Below are 21502 nucleotides of genomic sequence, written 5' to 3'. Positions count from 1 at the left end.
CAGGAGATCGATTGGGCCGAGAAGATAAGCAAGAAAATGGGACACGTGGCGCAGGAGGGAGGCGGCTTATGATGCGGGAGAATCAGTCGGATTAAAAGAAACGTTTTTCCAAATATAAACAAAGAAATAGTATATTACAAGCCTTCTAATCAGGAATCCAGAAATAAATGCGCGCATCAGGACTTGAATCCTGATGGGCTGGGAATATCACAGTCTCTCTAACTATCCAATCATAAATTGGTTCGCATTGGCTATGGTGCTGGGAGAGTAGATGGGCGATGGTGCCGTTGCCCTCTAGGGAGTTGTTCGTGGGCCTGCGCCTTTTCTCAGTCTCATCGAGCGGACCAGTTAAAATCCGGACGATGTTCTTTCGGGCTGATTTCACTAACCGGACCGGTCACATTTTTTTGGGCGGGCCTGCCTTCTCCGGCACGGTCCGGTCCGGTCCACGAGCGGGACCCAATCATGATGCTCCGGCGCATCGGCGTCGGCATGGCCATAGCGTCCGTCGCCATGGCTGTGGCGGCGCTAGTGGAAGCCGTGCGCCTCTGCTCGGCCAGGGATGCCGACCTGATCGACCGCCGGCAGGTAGCTGTGCCGCAGTTGGTGCTGATCGATCGGCTTCGCCAACGAGTTCACCATCGTCGGCTTCTAGGAGTTCTCCTACGACTAAGTGCTCGGAGCGTCGGGCTCGCCTGAGCATCGCGGGCGTGAGGAGCTACACCGGCGGCACGCTCGTCTCGGCGGTTGACTGGGCGACGAGGATCACAGGGTGGAGAGCTGGTTCTCGGACAACCTGAACCGGCTTCTGCGGCTTTGGAGGTGCTCGTTTTCCTGTATTTTTCCAAGCGATACGTCTACACCAACAAATGCGAGCTTGTAATGTAGACTCGACGACCGGAGTGCCTGGTAGAAGAAATGCTAGTTTACAATCTGCATCTCGCCCCTGAAAAGTGAGGAGCCAACCGATCTGCATCTCACACTTGATTTCACGGAACATGCCTTGATCCACACTCACAAAGTCACAATAATAGTGGGGTAGTTATTAATTCCATCGATTTGGACAGGCCCCTTCTCCATCACGCGAGCCACGTGGATGGTAGTATATTAATAAAAAATATACCGCCCAGAGCAGCTGTAACCTGCAGGTACACCAGCAGAAGGCACACACTGAATAATAGATCACGCACCGGCACCACCTCCGGCCAGAGCGCCAAGGCGCGAAGCGATGGAGTCAGGCGAGCCACTCCCGCGTCGCGACGGCCGCCGCGGCGGCTGGCGCGCCGCGCTCTTCATCGTCGGTAATCTCGCCGATCATTCCCCGCCGCGCGCTTAATGAGTGTTTAAAAGTCTGAGCTAACCATCTGTGCGCCGTGCGTGCAGCCGTCGGCTTCTTGGAGCGCATCGGGTTCACCGGCGTGGGGGGCAACCTGATCACGTACCTGACCGGCCCGCTGGGCATGTCCACCGCGGCCGCGGCCGCCGGCGTTAACGCGTGGTCCGGGACCGTGCTGGTGCTGCCGCTCGTCGGCGCGCTCGCCGCCGACTCGCGCCTCGGGCGCTACCGCGCCGTCCTGATCGCCGGCGTGCTCTACCTGCTGGTCAGTGCTAGCACAAACTTCGCCCCCTCCCCTGTTCCGACCATGTTTGGAGCATGATCCATCCATGCCGCGCCTTGATTCCCTTGCCATTATTGCGCCGTAGAATCTACTCCGCTACAAATGGTTCTATACTACGAAACCTTTTGGGGTTGGCATCCAGCCACAGCAAAAGGTCTGCTTCAATTGCCGTCGGCGAATTGATGCAGTGTCTTGTCGCCTATCCTTCGTACACGAACGAAAAATGTGTGGACCGACGATCTCGTTGAGGTAACAGAGCGCGGGGTAGCGGGGAAGTAACCAGAAGATGATGGACAGATGAGACACCCATGTCATGCGATGCGTACTGCTGCTAGTGATTCTGATCACATATATCTCTGTGGATGCTATTCTTTTGATCTTGCGTAGAGATTCGTACAAAGTTTTTTTTTCTTATGCACTATGTCACTTGATTGGGACATGGTTAAGTCTCAGTCAATTGAGACCTAACCACACTTTTCCTAGAGAGAGCTACTCCCTCCGTTCCATAATAAAACACTCTTATATTATGGGAAGGAGGGGGTAGTATTCAAGGGGAAATATCCTATGATACCAGGTACAAAAAACCAAATTTACATGTGTCGAAAATCTTTTAGTTTTTTTAATGTTCACAAAACATATGTCTACTGTCCCTAAAAAGTTCAGAACAAAATTCGAAATACACACTGAGAAATTAAAAAAAAATAGGATGAATAGTGCCAGAAAAATACTAATGCACAAAATGACACTGTTCACATGGGGACCTCTCTTTTATGTTTCTCCATGTATATTTCAATTTTGGATTTGAACTTTTTGGGATTGTAGACACATGGGTTGTGAACATTCAAGATTTTTTTTTCAATTTTTTGGAAACAATTTTTTTGAATAAATAAATACTCCTAATTAAATGGAGACCCATCTGTAACGTTTTCACGTGCATATTTGATATCCCGTTTATTAATGCTGTGAATGAGCAGAGCTTGGGAATGCTGACGGTCTCATCCATGCTGCAAACGCCGCAACCGCATCCTGCCGGCTGCCACAGCACAGCCAGCACCTGCTCGCCGCCGATCTCGGCATCATCGCCTGCCCGGCTCGCCTTCTTCTACACCGCGATCTACCTGCTAGCGCTGGCGCAGGGCTTCCATATGCCATGTTCGGAGGCTCTGGGCGCGGACCAGTTTGATCCCAGCGTGGGCGCGTCCCGGAGCTCCTACTTCAACTGGTTTCACTTCTCCATATCGTGGGGCTACGCCATCGCGGCGATCGTGATCACCTACATCGAGGAGAATGTCGGCTGGACGGAGGGGTTCGCCGTGTGCTGGGCCACCATGGTGGTGTACCTCGTCGTCTTCTTGCTCGGCACGAGGACTTACCGTGTAGAGCAGCCCGTGAACAGCAGTTCCTTGGCGCAGCTCACCAAGAAGCTCACATTTTTCCGAACTGACGATGCCACCACTGACACACAACGGTGAGTGCAAATTGACGTGACAGAGAGATGGTATCATAGTGAGTGGGTAATGGCGGATGTTTTTACTTGTGCAGGCTTTTGGCGACGGGTGAGAACATGGACGACAACAGGTTCCTCGTTAAGCTGCTTCCTATCTGGTTGTCAAGCATAGTCATCGCCGCAGCCACCTCGCAGGTCTCCACCCTGTTCACCAAGCAGGGCAGCACGATGGACCGGCGGCTGGGCGCGGCCACGGGCATCGTCGTGCCGCCCGCGGCGCTGCAGAGCTTCGTGAGCTTCACCTACATCGCGCTGGTCCCCGTCTACGACCGCGCCCTCGTGCCCTTCGCGAGGCGCCTCACCAGGCACCCCGCGGGAGTCACCATGCTCCAGCGCATCGGCGCCGGGATGGTCATGTCCTGCGTCACCATGGTCGTCGCGGCGCTCGTGGAGGCCAAGCGCCTCCGCGTGGCCACGGACGCTGGCCTGCTCGACCGGCCCGACGTGGCGGTGCCGATGAGCCTGTGGTGGCTGGTGCCGCAGTACGTCCTGGTCGGCTTCGCGGAGGTGTTCTGCTTCATCGGGCTGGAGGAGTTCTTCTACGACCAGGTGCCCGACGGGCTCCGCAGCGTGGGGCTGGCCCTGTGCCTCAGCATCTTCGGCGTGGGGAGCTACGCCAGCGGCATGCTCGTGTGGGCGGTCGACTGGGCCACGACGAGGGGCGGGGGAGACAGCTGGTTCGCCGACAACCTCAACCGCGCGCACCTTGATTACTTCTACTGGATCTTGGCTGGGCTCAGCGCCTTGGAGGTGGTCGTGTTCTTGTATTTTGCAAACCGGTATGTGTACCGGAAGAAATCTGAGCAGCCAGTCGTCCTCCATTAGGGCATCAACAACTGGAAGCACAACGGTGTCCAGTGGTATAGAAAGCTGCACTCTGCAGTGCGCTACAAACACCTTCCTACAGTGCATTGTCGATATATATAGATGCATACTGCCGGTTATGAAGAAACTCATAATGTATGATGATCAACAGTTAATCTTATCTTTGTGCTGTACGTTCGAACCAACGACACAAAAGGGAGGAACCGAAGAACATAAGCATCAACGCTCCCAAATCAGAGTAAATAGCATAAAACTACTACTTTACGGGATAAGGTTCCAAAAAACTACCGGTTTTAAATTTTTCTCAGATAACTACTAAATGGGTGGTCGGCTGTTTAAAAAAACCCAAATTCCGCGTTGTTAACGTTTTAAACCGATTTATGACAGATCGGACCCACTCCTAAACAATCCGTTAGTTGACCGTTTTGTTTTACCGTTAACTTATTGTGGGACCCACGTGTAAGATGTCTCTTCTTCCTCCTACCATTTCTTCTCTCCTTGTCTCTTTCTTTCCCGTCTCCTCCTCCCGGCAAAGGCCCGACCACGGCCACCCCCACCACGCCCCGCGCCCAGGAGCAAGGGCCGGCCGCCGCCGGGCCAGTGGCTGCCTCTACGCCGGCTCCCCTGGCGGGCTCAGGCCGTCGCGAGCCGCGCGCCATGGCTAGGGGCTCGGGCCGTCGCCAGCCGCGCCATGGCCCGTGGCTCAGGCCACCACCAGTCGCGCGCCATGGCCAGGAGCGCGCCGACGAGCAAGGGCCGCCGCCATCCGCGCCATGGCCAGGAGCTCCTCCACCTAGCCCATCGCCCGACTAGAGAAGCCCGCCGTCGCGACGAGGAACGCGGCGGCCGAGCCGCCGCCTTTCGCTTGGCCGGCGAGCTGCCCGCGCAATTGTTGATTGCTTTTTCCAGAAAACATCAGGGACCCGATTGCTTTTTTAAAAAAGATATAGGGACCTGATTGCTTTTTTTAAAAGATATAGGGACCTGATTGCTTTTTTAGAACTTACATAGATACTGACATGTGGGTCCTACATGTAAGGTAACAGTTAAACAAACGGTCAAACAAACGGTTCTCTTATGTGCGGGTCCCACCTGTCATAATCACGATCAACTGATAAGCATTCAGCGTTTTGGGTTTTTTGAAACAGCCGACCCCTCGTTTGGTAGTTATCTGAGAAAAATTAAAAACCGGTAGTTTTTTGGAACCCTAGCCTGTAAAGTAGTAGTTTTATGCTATTTACTCCCCGAATCAAGAAGACCACAATAAATGCTAGACAACCTTTTAAATATAGGCCGATACGACCGATATATAGGCCGATTTATTGGTTTTGGGGATCTGACAATGTATGAAATATCATTTTGTAAATATCATTTTACACATATCATCCGATATGTATTGAAATATCGACCGATATGGCATATATTTGGCCGATATGGCCATTGATATAGACCAATATGTAGATGCCAATAATTCTTTATCAAAAAGTAACAAAAAAACAACTATGTATTTACTACTTCATCATACTATCAAAGTCATGCATAATATTTTTGTAGAATAGCATATATAACGTATTGTTTTTTTATTTTAGAGTACGGATTTTGTGAATCTTTCTTAAGGACTTTCTCGATTACGAAGTTAATAAAATTAGAGTCTAAATTTGTTATGCTAGAGCATTAACATCAAACATTTTGTTTTACTAAATGACATGTTTTGAACAAAAATAATGAAAACAATTCAGATATATTCTCTCCAATATATCGACATATCATCCGATATGTCGAAGCCAAACCGGCAAGAACCCAATGTCTGATATTTTGAACCTTCATGCTAGGCCCCGCCAATAAATATGAGAGGAAGGAAGGACTGAGAGAACCAATGGTTGGAGTAAGAACATTGAGGCGTTTACGAGATCCACGCATAACCCGTTTTGGCTTTTAACTGCCCCAGTGCCCTTAAAAAATCCCGTTGTCTGGGCTTTTTGTTTAACAACCATATAATTTTGTAAGGGTATCTAAGACAACTTATCAATACATATATCTCAGCCCAATCATGATGTCTGCCTTTTCCAAGCCCATCCTGCCAGCTCATGCTTATCCATCCTTTACCTCATATTGTACTTCTACATATGGAAGGAGATTTGTGGCGCACAAGTGTGGAGGCACCAACCCCATTTTTCTTTTGGCTTTCGATTTTCAATCTTTTGTATCTTTTGAATTGAACGTCCAAATTTAGCACCGTTTTCATATTTGTGTTTCTTGTGACGAAGGCTTTGAAATTATACCTATTTGAATACGTTTTAACGAGTTTTTAAAACTTCTTCAAGTTTTAGCTGCTGAAACTTGATACGACAAACAACAAAAATCACAAGTTTCATAAATTAAAAATTCAAATTTGGTGTGCCCTCATGCGGAATTCAATGACTTTGCGGATTGCGAAGCAATGCTGCGGCCGAGCACGGCTGATAATATGCGTGCCTCGACACCTGCATGCTCCTGTGATTTTTTCCTTCTACATGTTTGTCATGACAAGTAACTTTCATAAGGCTAATTTTCGTATTGTCTTCGAATCTAGCAACTACGCGCAACTTTCATATTTGTATATTACCATGGGACATCAAATTTAATTGGAGTAAGTGTCCCTTAAACGTCTTCTTTCGTCTTCTTTACAGTTGCTTTTTATTAAATGAAAAACATCTCTACTGCGCTTATGCTTTGAAACCTGAAAACAATGGTTATTATGACACGAGGTGAAATAGTTGATTTTTCTTTCTTCCCCCCTAGACCTACTGAAGTTGTACGTATGTCCACTTATGAAAACAGCGTGTCCGACAACAACTATCAATGAATAATCATCTCTGAGTTTAGTCCTAGTGAGACTAATATGGTGGTGCGCACATGAGGTAGTCATGCCGAGGGTTTTTAGTCCTCGCAGGGGTGGTGCTCGGACGGATGAGGCGCTTCTTCGTCGAGTTGGATTTCGGGCTCTGACACTTCTCGAGTTCGTCTGTCTAGACGAAGTCAATAGAGCTCCGACATATATTTATGTCATCTCCTTGGTCAGTGAGGTTAGGATTTTTCGTCATGCGTACATGATGCGCGAGATCTAGTGCCAAGAGTTCTGGATGGATTTAGGGGTTCAACGCTACGTGGCACTAGTCATCATGGCACGTGCACAAAGACTTTCCGGTTTTCATCGGAGCGACAACAACGATACGTCGACGGCGATAGTGATCGTTCAATGGTTCTAGCACCTCGATTTGGTGTTTACTCACTTTGTCTCTGAAAGCAAGGCTTATATTTTTATCTGAAGTCAAATGATGATGATTTTGGCAAGATTTGTACGAAAAATCATCAACAACTACAAGCTTAAACATATGCTCCCTCCGATTTGGATTAATTGATGCGGCCTGTATACATGTATTTTACATTGTATAGAGGCAATTCGGAGGGAGTATAAGATATGATGTATCTAATGATACTAATTTGGTGTCATAGTCTTGATAATTTCTTCTACAAACTTTGTACCCTTGTTCTCAAAAGTAAAAAAGTGTGTGCTTTCTTTTCAGACTTGAAGAGTGAATTATGTTGAGCATTGTACTTTTGGTGAACTTTATAGTAGGGATCTTTTTAGCCTTTTTTCTGAGTTTTGTTAGGGTTTGTGCCATGCTCAAGAAGACGAGGGGCGATAGTTTCTTGATGATGAATAAGGTCCTCCCCACCTAGCCCCCATCTCGGTGATGTTTCATGCGTCGTCAGAAGGCGTGTGGAGGTTTGTCTCCGACGGGTCTTGTGGGATTCGGTCGGCGTTCGTCTACGCCTGTGTGTCTGCTGGTTGGATCCTTCCGATCTACGCTTCTCTTCACCAGGGATGGTTGCTATTCTGTTGCGCTGGTTCTAACACGATGACTTTCCGACTGTCTACTACAACAGTGTTTGCCCGGCTCCGACGAGGGAGGGCGATGACGGCGGCGCACCTTCGGCTCTCTCCAGTGATTGTAGTCGTCGCTAGGTGGTCTACAAAACTGGATATAAATTTTACTTCTACCGTTCTTTATACTACCTTGACAGTTGGTGAAGATTGGAAGTTTTTAAAAAAAATACAGATCCTTTTTGAAAAAAGTGGCACTTAGCTCACCACGTGACACATGTGGTAAGCAATTCAAATTATTCAAAAAAAAAGTGCCACTTAGTTCTTTTCTGCTGTATGGAAATTTTGGGAAAGATATTATTTGGCGGGCAATGCTACACGTACAAAGGATGTTATATTCGTAGGTGTAGGATCATTGTTATTTCGCCCATTGCGCTCTCGCAGCAAAAAGTGAGGTCAACAGTTTTCCTAAAAAAAATAAAAGAGTCAAAGCAACCGACGACCTCGGCCAGTGGAGAGGAGGGGAACAGGTGGACGTCCATGGACGCCACGGCGGATCCCCTGCTGCCCCAGCCGGCAGCCGCCGTGGACCACCTCGGCCGCCCAGTATCCCGCCTCACCTCCGGCCGGTGGCCCGCCGCGTTCTTCATCATCGGTACCGCGAAGCACCAGCAAGGCAATCGGCCGTGCCCTCCAAGCCTCGATCCTCTTTGACCCGCTTGCCGTCGGTATCGCAGGCGTGGAGATCTCCGAGCGGTTCGCCTACACCGGCATCTCAGGGAACCTCATCGCCTACCTCACCGGACCGCTAGGGCAGTCCACGGCGTCGGCCGCCGCGACCATCAACGCCTGGAACGGCGTCGCGCTTCTGCTGCCGCTGCTCGGCGTGGCCGCCGTCGCCGATTCCTGGCTCGGCCGTTACCGGACCGTAGTCTGTGCCTCTCTGCTCTACATCCTGGTATGTGCGCCATACTGCTCTGGTCTCACGTTGTCGAAGCGAGTAGCCGTGCAGTCTGGATCAGCTGCTGATTGATGCCGAGCACCTGGTACTTGTACTTTTGGATGGTTTAAAATCTCGAAAAGTTAAAGCTATAGTTGAAATTGACTTTGCCAATTGTAAGTCTGAACCTTTTTTCCGGTGCTAATTTGGCATATAGGATAGATATTGCAAACAGTGGAATAGAGTACTTGGTACAAGAATGGATATCTTGGGACTCTACCGAAAAAGGCTTTCGCCCCGCTTTATATATAAAGCAAACCACCACAGCCACAAGGTCCAACAAGAGTTACACCGCACACACACGCACACAAGGTACAACAACACAAAGTACGAAAGGGTTATGCTGAGGGCACAACTCAACAAGCCCTGAAAATAGAACAAAGGCGGTACCACATTCGAAGAATTCGTGCGCTATCTCATAAAACATAGGAACACATTCTAGTGAGTGTGTTACTAAGAGCGATGATCTTGTGGTCTGCTTCTCGAATAAGCAAGAAGAGAAGGCCTCCAAAAAGGGTGTCGATGTTTAGTTTTGGAATTACAAGCAAACAAGAAGTAGAAGGCCTCCTAAAAAGCTGTTGATGAACCAGCTTAGAAGATTTCCAAAAAAAAAGTGCGGGGCAAGTTTTGGTATGCAGATTTGTAGGCCCATGATCAAGTTCAGACTATGTTGTTACCATTCTCTAGCAAATCTTGTTTTTGGTGTATGGCCTTTATCTTTGTCTTGGATTCCCCAGTTATACAATAAGTGGCATTGAGAACCCTCTCATGGCCTGGCTTCTAGTATTTATGTTGCTTTTTTCCTTACCTGCCATCATTGAGCTGGCCTGGTCTCTCTCAAGCTTGCACTTTATTGATTCAGCACTGTTTTTCCTAATCCCCAGCGTACGGTTTGGGTGGTTTAGTGCCTCCTCCTTTCCCCCCATGGCTAAATAGCATTGAAATATCTTAAGAATTCCAGTGATAAATGGGTGCATATTTACAATAAAATTTAGGAATTTGGTTGCTCCATTTTTTTTACTCCATTATTTGCTTCCCGGAAACTAAGAAAGAGTTTATGGAACTAGAATTCCTCAGGGATTTTTGTCCTAGAAAATTTGCTCTGGCAACTAGACTGAGTTAAGTATGCCAAGTCCAATATCATTCCCATCACCATATCTGGTGACAGGGTCCTTGCCATTCACTTACCTTGGCCTCCCCTTGAGCTCCACCAAACCCAGGAAGGAGTTCTCTATGCCTCCTTAGTTGTGCTCACGATCTAAGCTATGGAAGTAAACTTCAAGTTGTGAACTCTGCTTTCATCTCTACTTATATTTTATCTCAGCTCCCTAAAAATCTACCAGTAGGTTATTGATGAGCTGGATAAGTACACGAGGCATTGCTTATGGAGAGATAAGGATCTCCCAAAGAAAAATCCACCTCTTGCTGCCTGGGATCTTGTTTGTAAGCCAAAGAGCCAAGGAGGGCTAGCTGTCCCGAACCTGAGGGTGCAAAATGGTTGTCTACTGATCAAACAGCTTCACAAATTCATTAACAGAACGGACTCCTCAAAATATGGATATTTAGAACATAATTGCAGACATGGCAGATAATTCAGCTACCATTTGCCATGAAATTATCATGTTCGTCAGTTGGGCAATCTGGACTACTAACAACTTTAGTTTCAACGGAATTTCACTAATCCTTTATAGATGCAGGTCCAAGTTCAAAGCAGAAATATCCCTGTTAGTATATAGAGCCAAGAAGAAATCCCTTTCAGATCTTCAATCCTGGGTTAGCCCTTTGTAATCTGTATTTTTAGAGGCCTTGGGGCTTGTTCTAGGATTTCCTCCCTTTCTTTTCCCTGTACATATCCTGTAAAGTTTTGATATTTTACAAATTAAAAAAATACCCGTTACTTTGCTCTGTGGTCGTTGCTTTATAATATAAAGCGGGGGGAAACCCTTTTGCGTATATAATAAAAAAAATACACGCAGTAAGGAAACCTACTATTCTTCCTCAAAACAAATTCTGCAATACTTACTCAGGCATCATAGTAGCTGCTTGAGAACTTTTGTCCTTCATGTAATAGCCTGGATTTTTTTTCCTTTTTTAGTCTACTTGGAAAATTATTTGATTGACACACTATGCATCACTGTGCTAAAATACTTCCTTCACTGAATTAAATCCACCATCCAGGGCCTGGGCATGCTCACGCTATCATCAATTCTTGCCACACAACTACCAAATCAATTTGGAGACCGCATGGATTCTGCTCTATACTCGACTTCGACTGCTCATTTACCTTTCTTCTACATCTCCCTGTATATGGTGGCCTTTGCTCAAGGTGGGCACAAACCTTGTGTGCAAGCATTTGGGGCAGACCAATTTGATGAGAAGGACCCTGAAGAATATGCCTCGAGGAGTTCCTTCTTCAACTGGTGGTATTTTGGGACTTATGGAGGCACTCTTGTTACAGTTTCAATCTTGAATTACATTCAAGATAACATAAGCTGGCAGTATGGGTTTGGAATCCCGTGCGTCGTCATGTCTCTTTCTCTTGCAGTTTTCTGGCTTGGGACCAGGACTTACCGCTTTTACCCTGTTAGAAGTGATGGAAGTCTATTTGGAGAGGTTCGCAGATACCTTTTATCATTAATTAGAACCTGGCATGCATCATGGTGTTTGAGGTTAGTTTGTTCTAAACTCTGAAACTTTGTATCACCGTATGACGTTCTTTATTCAGAAACACTGACTTTATTGCTCTCTGTTTTGTGTGTGCATGCACACTGTGTTTTTGATTGGAAGATCACCTGATGATTCTCACTGCATGCCAACATCGACATCCAGCGAAGCCAAGGATAATGCAGAAATGATATGTTTCCCTGATGAAGCCAAGTCAGTGCTTAAGTTGTTTCCGATAGGAGCAACCTGCCTGATCTATGCAGTTGTTTATGCCCAGTGGATGACGATGTTCACTAAACAAGCAAGTACACTAGATAGGTGGGTAGGTAGCCTACATGTACCAGCTGCTTCCCTACAAAGCCTGATCAGCGTGTCAATCATCATCTCAATCCCTATATATGACCAGATACTCGTTCCGCTAGCCAGAAAGTACTCAAAGAACCCCAGTGGTATCACACCCTTGCAAAGGATTGGAGCTGGACTAGCCATCTCTGTGGTCTTGATGGTTGTCGCGGCCCTTGTGGAGATGAGAAGGCTCAGGATAGCCAGAGAATATGGCCTAGTGGACAAACCTGAAGCGACCATTCCGATGAGCTTTTGGTGGATGGTACCCCAGTTTGTCCTGGCCGGTCTGGCAGACATGTTCACAGTGGTCGGCCTGCAAGAATTCTTCTATGACCAAGTGCCGGAGGATCTGCGCAGCATGGGCCTTGCCTTATACCTGAGCATACTCGGGGCCGGGAGCTTCGCCAGTGGCATTCTGGTGTACGCAATCGACTGGGTAACCAGCAACGGCGGAGATAGTTGGTTCTCGGACAATCTAAACCGCGGTCATCTCGATTACTTCTACTGGCTTCTGGCCGTGCTCAGTGTTCTCGGGCTGGCTGCTTTTCTTTACTTTTCACAAGTGTATGTCCACAAGAAAAAGGGCATTTCAGCACAATGATGGTATGCGAAGGGACTGGAACTGAGATGCCTGAAATCCATGGGTTGTCGCCCATAGCCTTTTCAGAGTCCATGAATCTGGAAGATGGGCTGAAGCTTTGCTTTAGGCTGTTGTACATATATAATAGGACATTCTTCGTAAATACGTAAAGTCACCACCGTAAGTTGAGGCGAATGATCGGGCCTGCTTGGACGTTGCTGCTTCAGCCGGCTGAACAAAATCAGCGCTAGGTCCCTCAACAGTTACACTGCCGGATCCAATGAGAATTTCTGCAGGGAAGTTTTCCCTGCGCGTCAATGCCCTGAGGTGAGATGTCAGTTTGCACACGGTCTGTCCATTCGATTTGTGAGGTCTGCAGCATACAACGAATTATTGCATTGAAAATTTGAAAATAAAGTTTCTCCGATGTCGCACAACTGCACGGTGCTCTGCAAATGCGTTGAAATGTTGTGTTAGCTCTTCTGTTCAGTAAAGTGGTAAATGCTGCACTCGAGGACGGGGCGTCGACCCGTTGGCTGGGCAGCTGAGGTTGCTGCCAGCCCATCCGAGTTCGAGTCCCGGCACGGACGCGCGGTGCTCACGGAGTTTCTCCTATAAAAAAAAGCCAACGAGGGTTAGCCCTTGGGTTGGTCTCATTTTTTTTTGTAAATGCTGCACTCAGTACTCAACGGTGAGTTCAGAGAATCACGGGCGAGCGACCTGAATAGTTGTGTAGAAACTGTTCCCGTTATGGTTCTGGTGCTTTGCACGTTTGTGCAGATGATGTTCGCTGATTATTTTTACCTGTTTTGGGTAGTGGAGCGGCAACGCTTCGAGTAGGCAATGAGTGATGTCTATACCCCTGTATAGCGTGCGAATATAACCGTCGCGTGAATGACACCTTCTAGCGCTTGCCACGTTGAATGCGTGGGTTGCCAGAAAAGTAAAAAGATAAAAACAGGAAAGAGTGGAAAAGTTATCTAGGAAAACCCTCTCGCTCCGCCTCCTTCGCCTCGAGCGCCTCCCTGGGAGATTGGATGATTTGCCTCACTTTACAAGGGTTGGATGATCCCTATGATTGTCTCAATGACAGTGGCTCCGGACCCCACCTCTTAGGGAGGGCAAATGATCAAGTAGAGAAGTAAAGTGGGGCAAAAGATCCAATTTCTCCCCTCTCCAGCCCGCCGCCCCTCCTCCTCCTCCTACCTGCCGCCGTCTCGCCGCTGCAGCCGTCCCCCAAATACACCCTCCCCCGAGGCAAGCGCGCAATCCCCCGGCGGTCCGGACTGGATCCCGCCATCACCACCAGTCACAACCTCATCCGTCCGTGTCCATATCGGCGAGACCAAGGGCGCGCCTCGTGGCCGTCGCCCGGCGCTGCTACTCCGGCCGCCACGCCTTCGTCCTCCAGGGCGGGACTGCGCCGGGAGCTTCAAGGAGTTCAACGCCAACAACATCCGTGACACCTTCCGTCTCCTGCTCCAGATGGGAACTGTCTTCATGTTCGGCGGCCAGGTCCCCGTCGTCAAGGTACAAGCCGATTGCCCAAATCGAATTGGTCATTTTATTTGTGAGATCTCATCCGATCTACTCCCTGTTGTTTGCACAGTAGATGGGACGGATGGCTGGCCAGTTTACCGAGTGAGGTCTGATAACTTTGAAGAGAAGGACAGGGTTAAGCTGCCCAGCTACAAGGAGACGACGTCAATGGCAACGCGTTCGACCTGCAAGTTTGTAGCAGAGTTTTGTTGCGGTGCCTGTAGTCGTTGTCCTCTTTAAATACCCCCTGTTGAATTTCTTCCACATATCTCCTTATCACGACAAGGCAAGTGATAGGTTGCTGGTTTTATATACTATTATGTTGCTATTACTAGGGCGATGTTTATCCAGTGAATCTTATGAAAGCTTCTCCATGAATCGAATTCTTGATACTCATTGGGGTGCCATGACTGATAGTGATGTAAGTTTTTGTATGCTGAAAATTAGTGGCAAGAGCCCTGAAGTGTACTTAAACACTAAAATTGTTAAAATTTGTTTGCATTGAACTACAATTGCAACTTCAATACCCATTTACTTTGTCGATCCTTGTGAATGATTCCCTGGAACTTTTCGCCGTCTCTTATCTGGCATTTGTCTATCTCGTTGTCTAATGCGTTGGCGAGACTAATTAGATGCATTAGTGATTTTCTTTTGAAGCATCACTACTAATGTTTTGGAAGCATGCCCACCATGATTTGTGAGAATGACATGCTGAATGTGCTATCTGTATTAGTAATGCATCTTCTTATTTCACCCAGAGTAATTCTGTTTAGTTACACCTTTGCACAGATAATTTAGTGTTTCTTGCTTTCACCGGTTGATTTGTTTCGATGAGTTACTGAGAGCTACTCCGTATTTTGTTCCTATTGATGTACAGGTTATACTGATGAAACTTCGGTTATCAAGGATGTACCATATATCTACTGAGTAATGCTAATAGTTTGCTCTTTGTTGTCCAATACTTCTAAATATGGATTGGTTGCTCCACTTCATGTGACTTCGTGAGAGGTGGGATTAGATTTCCTGTTCAGTTTATGTGTTTCAAGAAAGATATTTGGATAATTTGAGATTGTCATTTATATTTGGATGTTCATTCTTCTCCGCGGGTATATTCCCACATTGAACTGGATTATTGCTATGATTCGGTTGATTCAGACATATTGTATCTTGAATGGCTTTCACCGCTGGGCAAATCAAGCGATGGAAGGTATTTTTTTCAGTGATATTGAAGCACATTGATACTGTTATACGATGCATCATTTCTTTTTTCTAATGTGAATGTGCTAGCGTTCAGAAAATTATTTGTTCATTTTTGCTTTTTGAGGCATATACCAGGATATAACTTTGTTGTTGAAAATCCATTAAAGAGATGGAAGATAAAATTATTTGCAATCAAATCTGAGATGCATACTATTGAATGCCAATATTTATGCTAGATCTTTGAATAGTTTAGTGTCCAGTATATGAAGCAGTGAAGTGAGAGCATGTAGTAAAGGTAGGGTAGGTATGATTTTATCTCATGTTGTGTGTGAAGCATCCTAGCAATTACTCATGTGGTTAGATAATGGTATATTTAGGGTGGGCCTTTAGCTGCTGACCTGAAAATTAGAAAGCTGGCAGTTTATTTGTATTAATTCCTCTGTTGCCATTTCCTAGAATTTCTTACTTTTTTAATAGGTGTTATGCTTTACAGAATCATGGCACTTGTGATGTTATCTGCTACTCATTTGCGGGCCTTGCGGTTGTCGTTCTCATGGCTCTGCCATTCGCGTTTATGCAGGGTGAGCTCTCATCTGTTTGTCTGTTTACTTGGTCGTTCGTAGAGAATATATTTCTGGTGCTTTGTCTTGGTTGATAGCGTATTCTGCTCTTGCGTTCTTACTATCAAGGAGATGGATAGATATAGATTCTAGGCATGTCCTTGGTCCCTGCAAAGTAGTTTTTTTTGCCTTCCATGCTTTATTGGTACCTTGCTCTTTTCCACCGTTGGTCAGGAGACAAATATAGCATCAAATTGGGTAGCAGAAAATAAGATTTGTTCTTTTACAAGGATTACAGTGTGTCCTATCGACATCTGGTTTCAGAGCCTGTCAGATTGGTTTCCAGTTCATGCTTCTTAGGTTCTGCGGATAACTATGGAGCAATGGACATTCTTTGCTCCACTGATGAATGCATGCACAAAAGTTGTTCCTTATTTTTCTGTGCAATTCATGATTTATTGCCTGGTGGTGTGCATTCATGTTACCTTTTCGGATTGTTCTTTGGTGGTTGATACAGATGCAAAAGAAAATTTGAAAAGTTGGACCAATGATATAGTGCTTGCTAAAAACAACAACTCTAAATAATTGTTGCAGGTTATTTGTGAGGATAGACCCAAAACTTCTTTCTACATCTATACCTTCATGTTCCTTGTTAAAAGTGTCTTCAAGAAATGCCATCTGTTCACTTATTTCTTTGCTCTTGGCCTTTTCTTCATTTACATGTACTCACTGAAACCTGACATGGCATGTGTAGCTGAGGAGGCGAGCCATCAGTGTGAGTTTCAGGAAGAGATGACAACACAAGTGATCTTGATTGGTAACATGTTTGGAATTGTTGTGCATGCATGGTACGAACATGTGCAACACTAACAAAACGAAAACAAAAGTGAGCTTGTGGTTTGCGGTGCTTTCCCTCTGAATTTTCTCATTAGTATGTCCAGAAAGGCATATTAGTGGAAGAGCATACAAGAAAACCTTAACATGTTAGGAACTTTTTCATGTACTAGAAGGTTGTTGTACAGAAATTTTCTTCTGAAACCATCTCATAATCTTAGATTTCCCATTAGTTGGTTGTTGGTCAGTTCTAAAACTATCTGTACATTTTGCCCAAGGAATTTGTTTTCTTATAGTTCATTGATTATTTTGGATTAACTGAATGTGATCTTCCCAATCTAATATATGTACTTTTAGCTCTAAGGACTAGCAAGACTTAATGATGCAGGTTGTGATTGTGAATGAAGTACCAGTTGTTGCTAATTTCGTATTTTTGTTTGTACAACTCAGGTGTTTGATGCATTTCTTCTCCAGAAAAGGGATAAGTATCTGAGGTGATTTCTTGTTTGCATGATATTACAGTGTCCTCCCATATTTTTTCTTTTTTGTAGGCATGTTAAAATGTTGATGTTCCTTTTGACCATGCTAATGTGTTTGTCCACTCACTGCGCCTACTATGTTTTATTTATTTTGTCGCAGGGAATCTACTTGACTTTCAGTCTATGAATATTTAGATCAATATATTTTAAGGTTGTAAAGACTAAAGATCATAAATTCATTGTTTACTCTACCAAGTTTGTTCCTCTTCGAGGATGATTGTAGAAACTATCGGTCCATTGCTACTTTGTTTACAACCTATGGTATATCCTCATATATGTCAAGAGGTCCTTCTCATGCATCTTTTCATTATGATCTGCGTTAGCCCCTTTGCACCCATTACCTTGAGTTTCAAAGTGAATATGTTGATATTTATGTCATTTGATTCTTGGCTAAATCAAGACTAATCTTACTCTTGAATTTTTCTTGGGATGCCAAGTATGAGACAGGCATGCTTCGGTATTTAGGACAAACTGGAAAGAGTGACTGGGTTTAAACAAAACATATAACAAAAAGTAAAACAATTTAGGTTTGGGGGTTTTCTGTAGGAATTTGATGGGATTAATGATCAGCATCAGGTATTCTATTGATGAGCTGTGTGTTTTATGAAGGATTTGTGTGTTTTTTTGCAGGTCATATCGGATCGAGTGATAGCAGAGGGTCTCAGGCCTGATGAATCGAATGTTGACGTGGGACCAGTTTTTGTGATGTCCAGCTCATCGTCCACTGAGGCACCGCAGAAGATGGTCCAAGGTCTGCTTGTTATTTTTCTTCATTACCCAAATCAGTAGTATCCCTTGACAGTCTTACCTTCAGTAAGATTGTTCTTAATTAGTTTTGTGCACTAATCGATTGCTCATGTCTGATAATGGGTGAGAGCCAGTTCAAGTTAGCATGAACACATTAAACAGTTCCAAGTTAGCATGCTCTCGTAATCCTAGGACTGTATTTGCTCAATAATCGAAGTTACAGTGACCATAAACCTATGATACGATACCGTATATTTGAGAAAACAAATCATGTGAGTCAATTTGAACTGGGGACAGATCATGATGAGTAATGTTAACGTCTTGGCTAATAATCAAAGACAATAACTGCAAGAGGAATAATGTAATTCGAAGTACAAAAAATGTTCTGTTAAGAAATTTCCAGCATGTTTTATACTGACATCTTGTTGTCATTCTTATGTACCTCTTCTATCTTGTCTTCTTGATTTATTTTTGGTCATATGGCTTTCATGTACAGGCAAAGTTAGGCATCTTCCTGTAGTGTGGTCAATGCCATGTTGGACACTGCCAAGTTCCTCTGTGATGCAATTTCAAGAATGGAAAAGGTAGCAGAACAAGGCAGTGCTATAGCAACTGCTGTGGAAGGGGTCGATGGGGAAATAGATTTGCAGATATAGTCTTTTCCAGTTTCTCAAGGCCACCCATGACATATTCTATTCAGGCCTCTTTGATTAACTAGCTGATGTTATATTTTGGGTCCTTCAGGTCCTCACACACTCATAGAAAATCTTCGAGATCATATGTTCAAGCCTTCCTTGTTTGTCCACTATCATGATTGAAAATAGCAGGTAAATTGGTACTGCCAAGAATACATATGATGCGAAAATTTTGTATGACTGAACCATTTTAGTATGACTGAATCTTATTATATGGTACACTTATAACTTGTCTCTAGAAGTTAGAAGGGGCCTAATGAATCTCTGTAAGATTTTTAAATTACACTCTAAGCGCGATTCAGTTTCTAAATATGGTTGATCAAGCATGATCTGAACTCTTACAACATACGCAGGTGACCTTATCTTTGATTCTGGATTGATCGGTCTAACATTTAAACTAATATATTTAAAAAATCGCTCTGGAGCAACATTGAGGACCAAATAAGGCGGCCCAATGTGCTGAGAAAAGATAGGGGCGCACAAGAATGCCTCAAGAGGCGCGCAAAGGCGCGGCCCAACCACTAGTAACTTTGAAAGATGGTCGTTGCCAATCCGATGGTGTAGAGATGGCAAATCCGAGCACTACTAGCCGTTGGATATTATCTATATATTCCACCAGATTTTGCCACATGTACAATCTAAAAGACTACATGATTGAACTTGAGCACAATGCACAAACCTCAAAACACAAGCACTTCTCCTTTGTTCTAGAATCTTCTGTATTATAATTGCCCAAACTTTTTTCTAGATGAATTGCCATTATTTGTTTTTACTTTATGCTTTACAATGCACAATTCCATGAATTTTAAAATAGATTAACTTTTTTTATAAAAATTAATTGATTTTGAATGGGATGAACTATAAGAATTAAATGAACATCTACATCATGCATATATGACTCAAAGCTTACATGCTGTAATGTGGTATTTATTCATATTTTGGTTGCCAAATCTCATGCGTGCAATGCACGTGTACCTTACTAGTAGTAGCAGTTGGCAGAGAAGAAAATTTAGGGGCTATTGGTTCTAGTCCCTACCATGAGCACGAAACCGTGGAAGCCGGTAGGCGAGGGGCTCAGACGAGACTTTGAAATTCCTATCTTTGCTAGTGTGTCGGGAAGATGACGTTGACCCCGCTGCCCCATCCATAAGGACTCGGGGAAGGCGGAAGTCGCTGCCGATTGGATCTAGCACCTGAGCGGATTTCCCTGGAGGAGGAATGTAGTTCAGGTGGTCGGTGCGATTGAAGGTGGTGGTGGAGTCGCCCAGTGCATGATAGGGCGGACTGGTGGGTTGATGAAGATCCAGTTGCCTCGGGGTTAGCCGGGATCGGCACTGCCTCACGTGTCAAAGGTGATGGCGGGACACGGAGGCACACATTGTCGTTGTGCTAGTCAAGGTGTAAATCGAGGCTTTCGAAGGTCATGGTCTTGATGGAGGAGGGTGGTGCGTTGTAGTAGAGCAGCCTCGCCCATCGGCGATGAACTGAAAGGAGTGTAGGATTGAAAGTATGTCTAGAGGGGGGGTGATTAGACTACTTGACCAAATAAAAATCTAACCTTTTCCTAATTTTAAGTCTTCGCAAATTTTAGCAACTTAACACAAGTCAAGCAATCAACCTACACATACAATTCTAAGAGTATAGCAGCGGAATGTAAATCATTGCATATGAATGTAAAGGGGAGGAGTTTGGAGGGAGCAAACGCAATATAGACACGGAGATTTTTGGCATGGTTTCGATAGGTGGTGCTATCGTACATCCACGTTAATGGAGACTTCAACCCACGAAGGGTAACGGTTGCGCGAGTCCACGAAGGGCTCCATCCATAAAGGGTTCACGAAGAAGCAACCTTGTCTATCCCATTATGGCCATCGCCATAGGCGGAGCTTCCGGTAGGGCGAGGTTGGGCGCTCGCCCTACCTTGATTTTGGCGTTTCTGTTTTGTGTATACGTATATATAACATGATCGATTGCTAAAAAATAGAACGGCTTAAAAATCAGCGTGAAACGTTTTGTTGGGCCGTGATTACCCAACCAACTGGGCCGTGGCAAGTAGCAGGTCCCGACGCCTCTCGCTCGATCCACTCTATCGATCGTCCCAACTTACCTAAAAAAAAAAAATCGATCGTCCCAACGCCAGCTCCAGGATCCAGAGTCGAGCGAAAAAGGGGCGAGCTCGCACGTTCGCGGCGGCCAACCAAGCGCGTGTGAGGCCAACGGCCAGAAGGAGCGCGCATGCAGACGTGGTCGTGTACTCACGTTTCCGGCGATTAGCAGCACACTGTGCGAGTGAGGCCGGTGGCCAGTAGGAGACCATGAACGGGAAGGGAATATGGCTAGCAAAGATAATGGCCATAGATAATTTGGTTTTGAATTTTAGTGTCATTTTTTTAGATAATGGTTTGACAATCTACATCTACATATAATGATTGGTGGCATTTTTTGTAATGAATTGCATATTTGAAAATAAAATTTCCTGGTAGTCGTTAGTTGCATAAAAAATATACTCTCTCCATTCATAAATGTATAAGATATTTGGATTTTTAAACATAGACTAATACGGCTGTAATGCATGAACAAACACATTAAATGCTTAAGAGTTCGCCCCACCTCAAAAATAATCCGTCCTCCGCCACTGGCCATCGCTCACAAAGGACTTGCCTCATTTGGGTAGATCTTCACGAAGTAGGCGATCTCCTTACCCTTACAAGCTCCTTGGTTCAACTCCACAATCTTGACGGAGGCTCCCAAGTGACACCTAACCAATCTAGGAGACACCACTCTCTAAAAGTTAATAGATGGTGTGTTGATGATGAACTCCTTGATCTTGTGCTTCAAATGATAGTCTCCCCAACACTCAACTCTCGCACACAGATTTGGATATGATGGAAAGATGATTTGAGTGAAAAACAATTTGGGGAAGGCTAGAGATCAAGATTCTTATGGTTGGATTGGAATGTCTTGATCTCAACACATGAGT

The 21502-nt window shown here is 45.4% G+C and overlaps 2 protein-coding genes and 1 long non-coding RNA gene across 3 annotated transcripts; all 3 read left to right on the top strand.

Moving 5' to 3' along the window:
* Positions 1–1120: 1120 nt before the first annotated feature.
* Positions 1121–4136, top strand: LOC123079912 (protein NRT1/ PTR FAMILY 5.10). Its single transcript, XM_044502743.1, has 4 exons — positions 1121–1301; positions 1384–1601; positions 2594–3087; positions 3162–4136. Exons 1-4 carry the CDS (start codon positions 1229–1231, stop codon positions 3949–3951), a joined length of 1575 nt encoding a protein of 524 aa, XP_044358678.1. The 5' UTR covers positions 1121–1228; the 3' UTR covers positions 3952–4136.
* A 4122-nt stretch (positions 4137–8258) lies between these two features.
* LOC123079911 (protein NRT1/ PTR FAMILY 5.10) lies at positions 8259–12619 on the top strand. The gene is made up of 4 exons (XM_044502742.1): positions 8259–8474; positions 8557–8777; positions 10998–11488; positions 11607–12619. The coding sequence occupies exons 1-4, from the start codon at positions 8360–8362 to the stop codon at positions 12427–12429; spliced, it is 1650 nt and encodes a 549-aa protein (XP_044358677.1). The 5' UTR covers positions 8259–8359; the 3' UTR covers positions 12430–12619.
* Positions 12620–15215: 2596 nt separating this feature from the next.
* LOC123079914 (uncharacterized) lies at positions 15216–18607 on the top strand. The gene is made up of 4 exons (XR_006438148.1): positions 15216–15728; positions 16462–17035; positions 17711–17831; positions 18324–18607. It is a non-coding gene; the product is annotated as an uncharacterized lncRNA (long non-coding RNA).
* Positions 18608–21502: the final 2895 nt, after the last annotated feature.

The sequence above is a fragment of the Triticum aestivum genome, chromosome 3D, assembly GCF_018294505.1.
Source record: "Triticum aestivum cultivar Chinese Spring chromosome 3D, IWGSC CS RefSeq v2.1, whole genome shotgun sequence".
Taxonomy (NCBI): domain Eukaryota; kingdom Viridiplantae; phylum Streptophyta; class Magnoliopsida; order Poales; family Poaceae; genus Triticum; species Triticum aestivum.
Note: the sequence above shows the minus strand (reverse complement) of the source record. Positions and strands in the feature narration are given on the sequence as shown.

Bases quoted from the DNA above. Each gene is read 5' to 3' on its own strand.
- LOC123079912 (XM_044502743.1), top strand. From the start codon at position 1,229: ATGGAGTCAGGCGAGCCACTCCCGCGTCGCGACGGCCGCCGCGGCGGC. The intron at 1,302-1,383 runs GTAATCTCGCCG...CCGTGCGTGCAG, and splicing joins CGCCGCGCTCTTCATCGTCG to CCGTCGGCTTCTTGGAGCGC. The intron at 1,602-2,593 runs GTCAGTGCTAGC...GTGAATGAGCAG, and splicing joins CCGGCGTGCTCTACCTGCTG to AGCTTGGGAATGCTGACGGT.
- LOC123079911 (XM_044502742.1), top strand. From the start codon at position 8,360: ATGGACGCCACGGCGGATCCCCTGCTGCCCCAGCCGGCAGCCGCCGTG. The intron at 8,475-8,556 runs GTACCGCGAAGC...TCGGTATCGCAG, and splicing joins CGCCGCGTTCTTCATCATCG to GCGTGGAGATCTCCGAGCGG. The intron at 8,778-10,997 runs GTATGTGCGCCA...TCCACCATCCAG, and splicing joins CCTCTCTGCTCTACATCCTG to GGCCTGGGCATGCTCACGCT.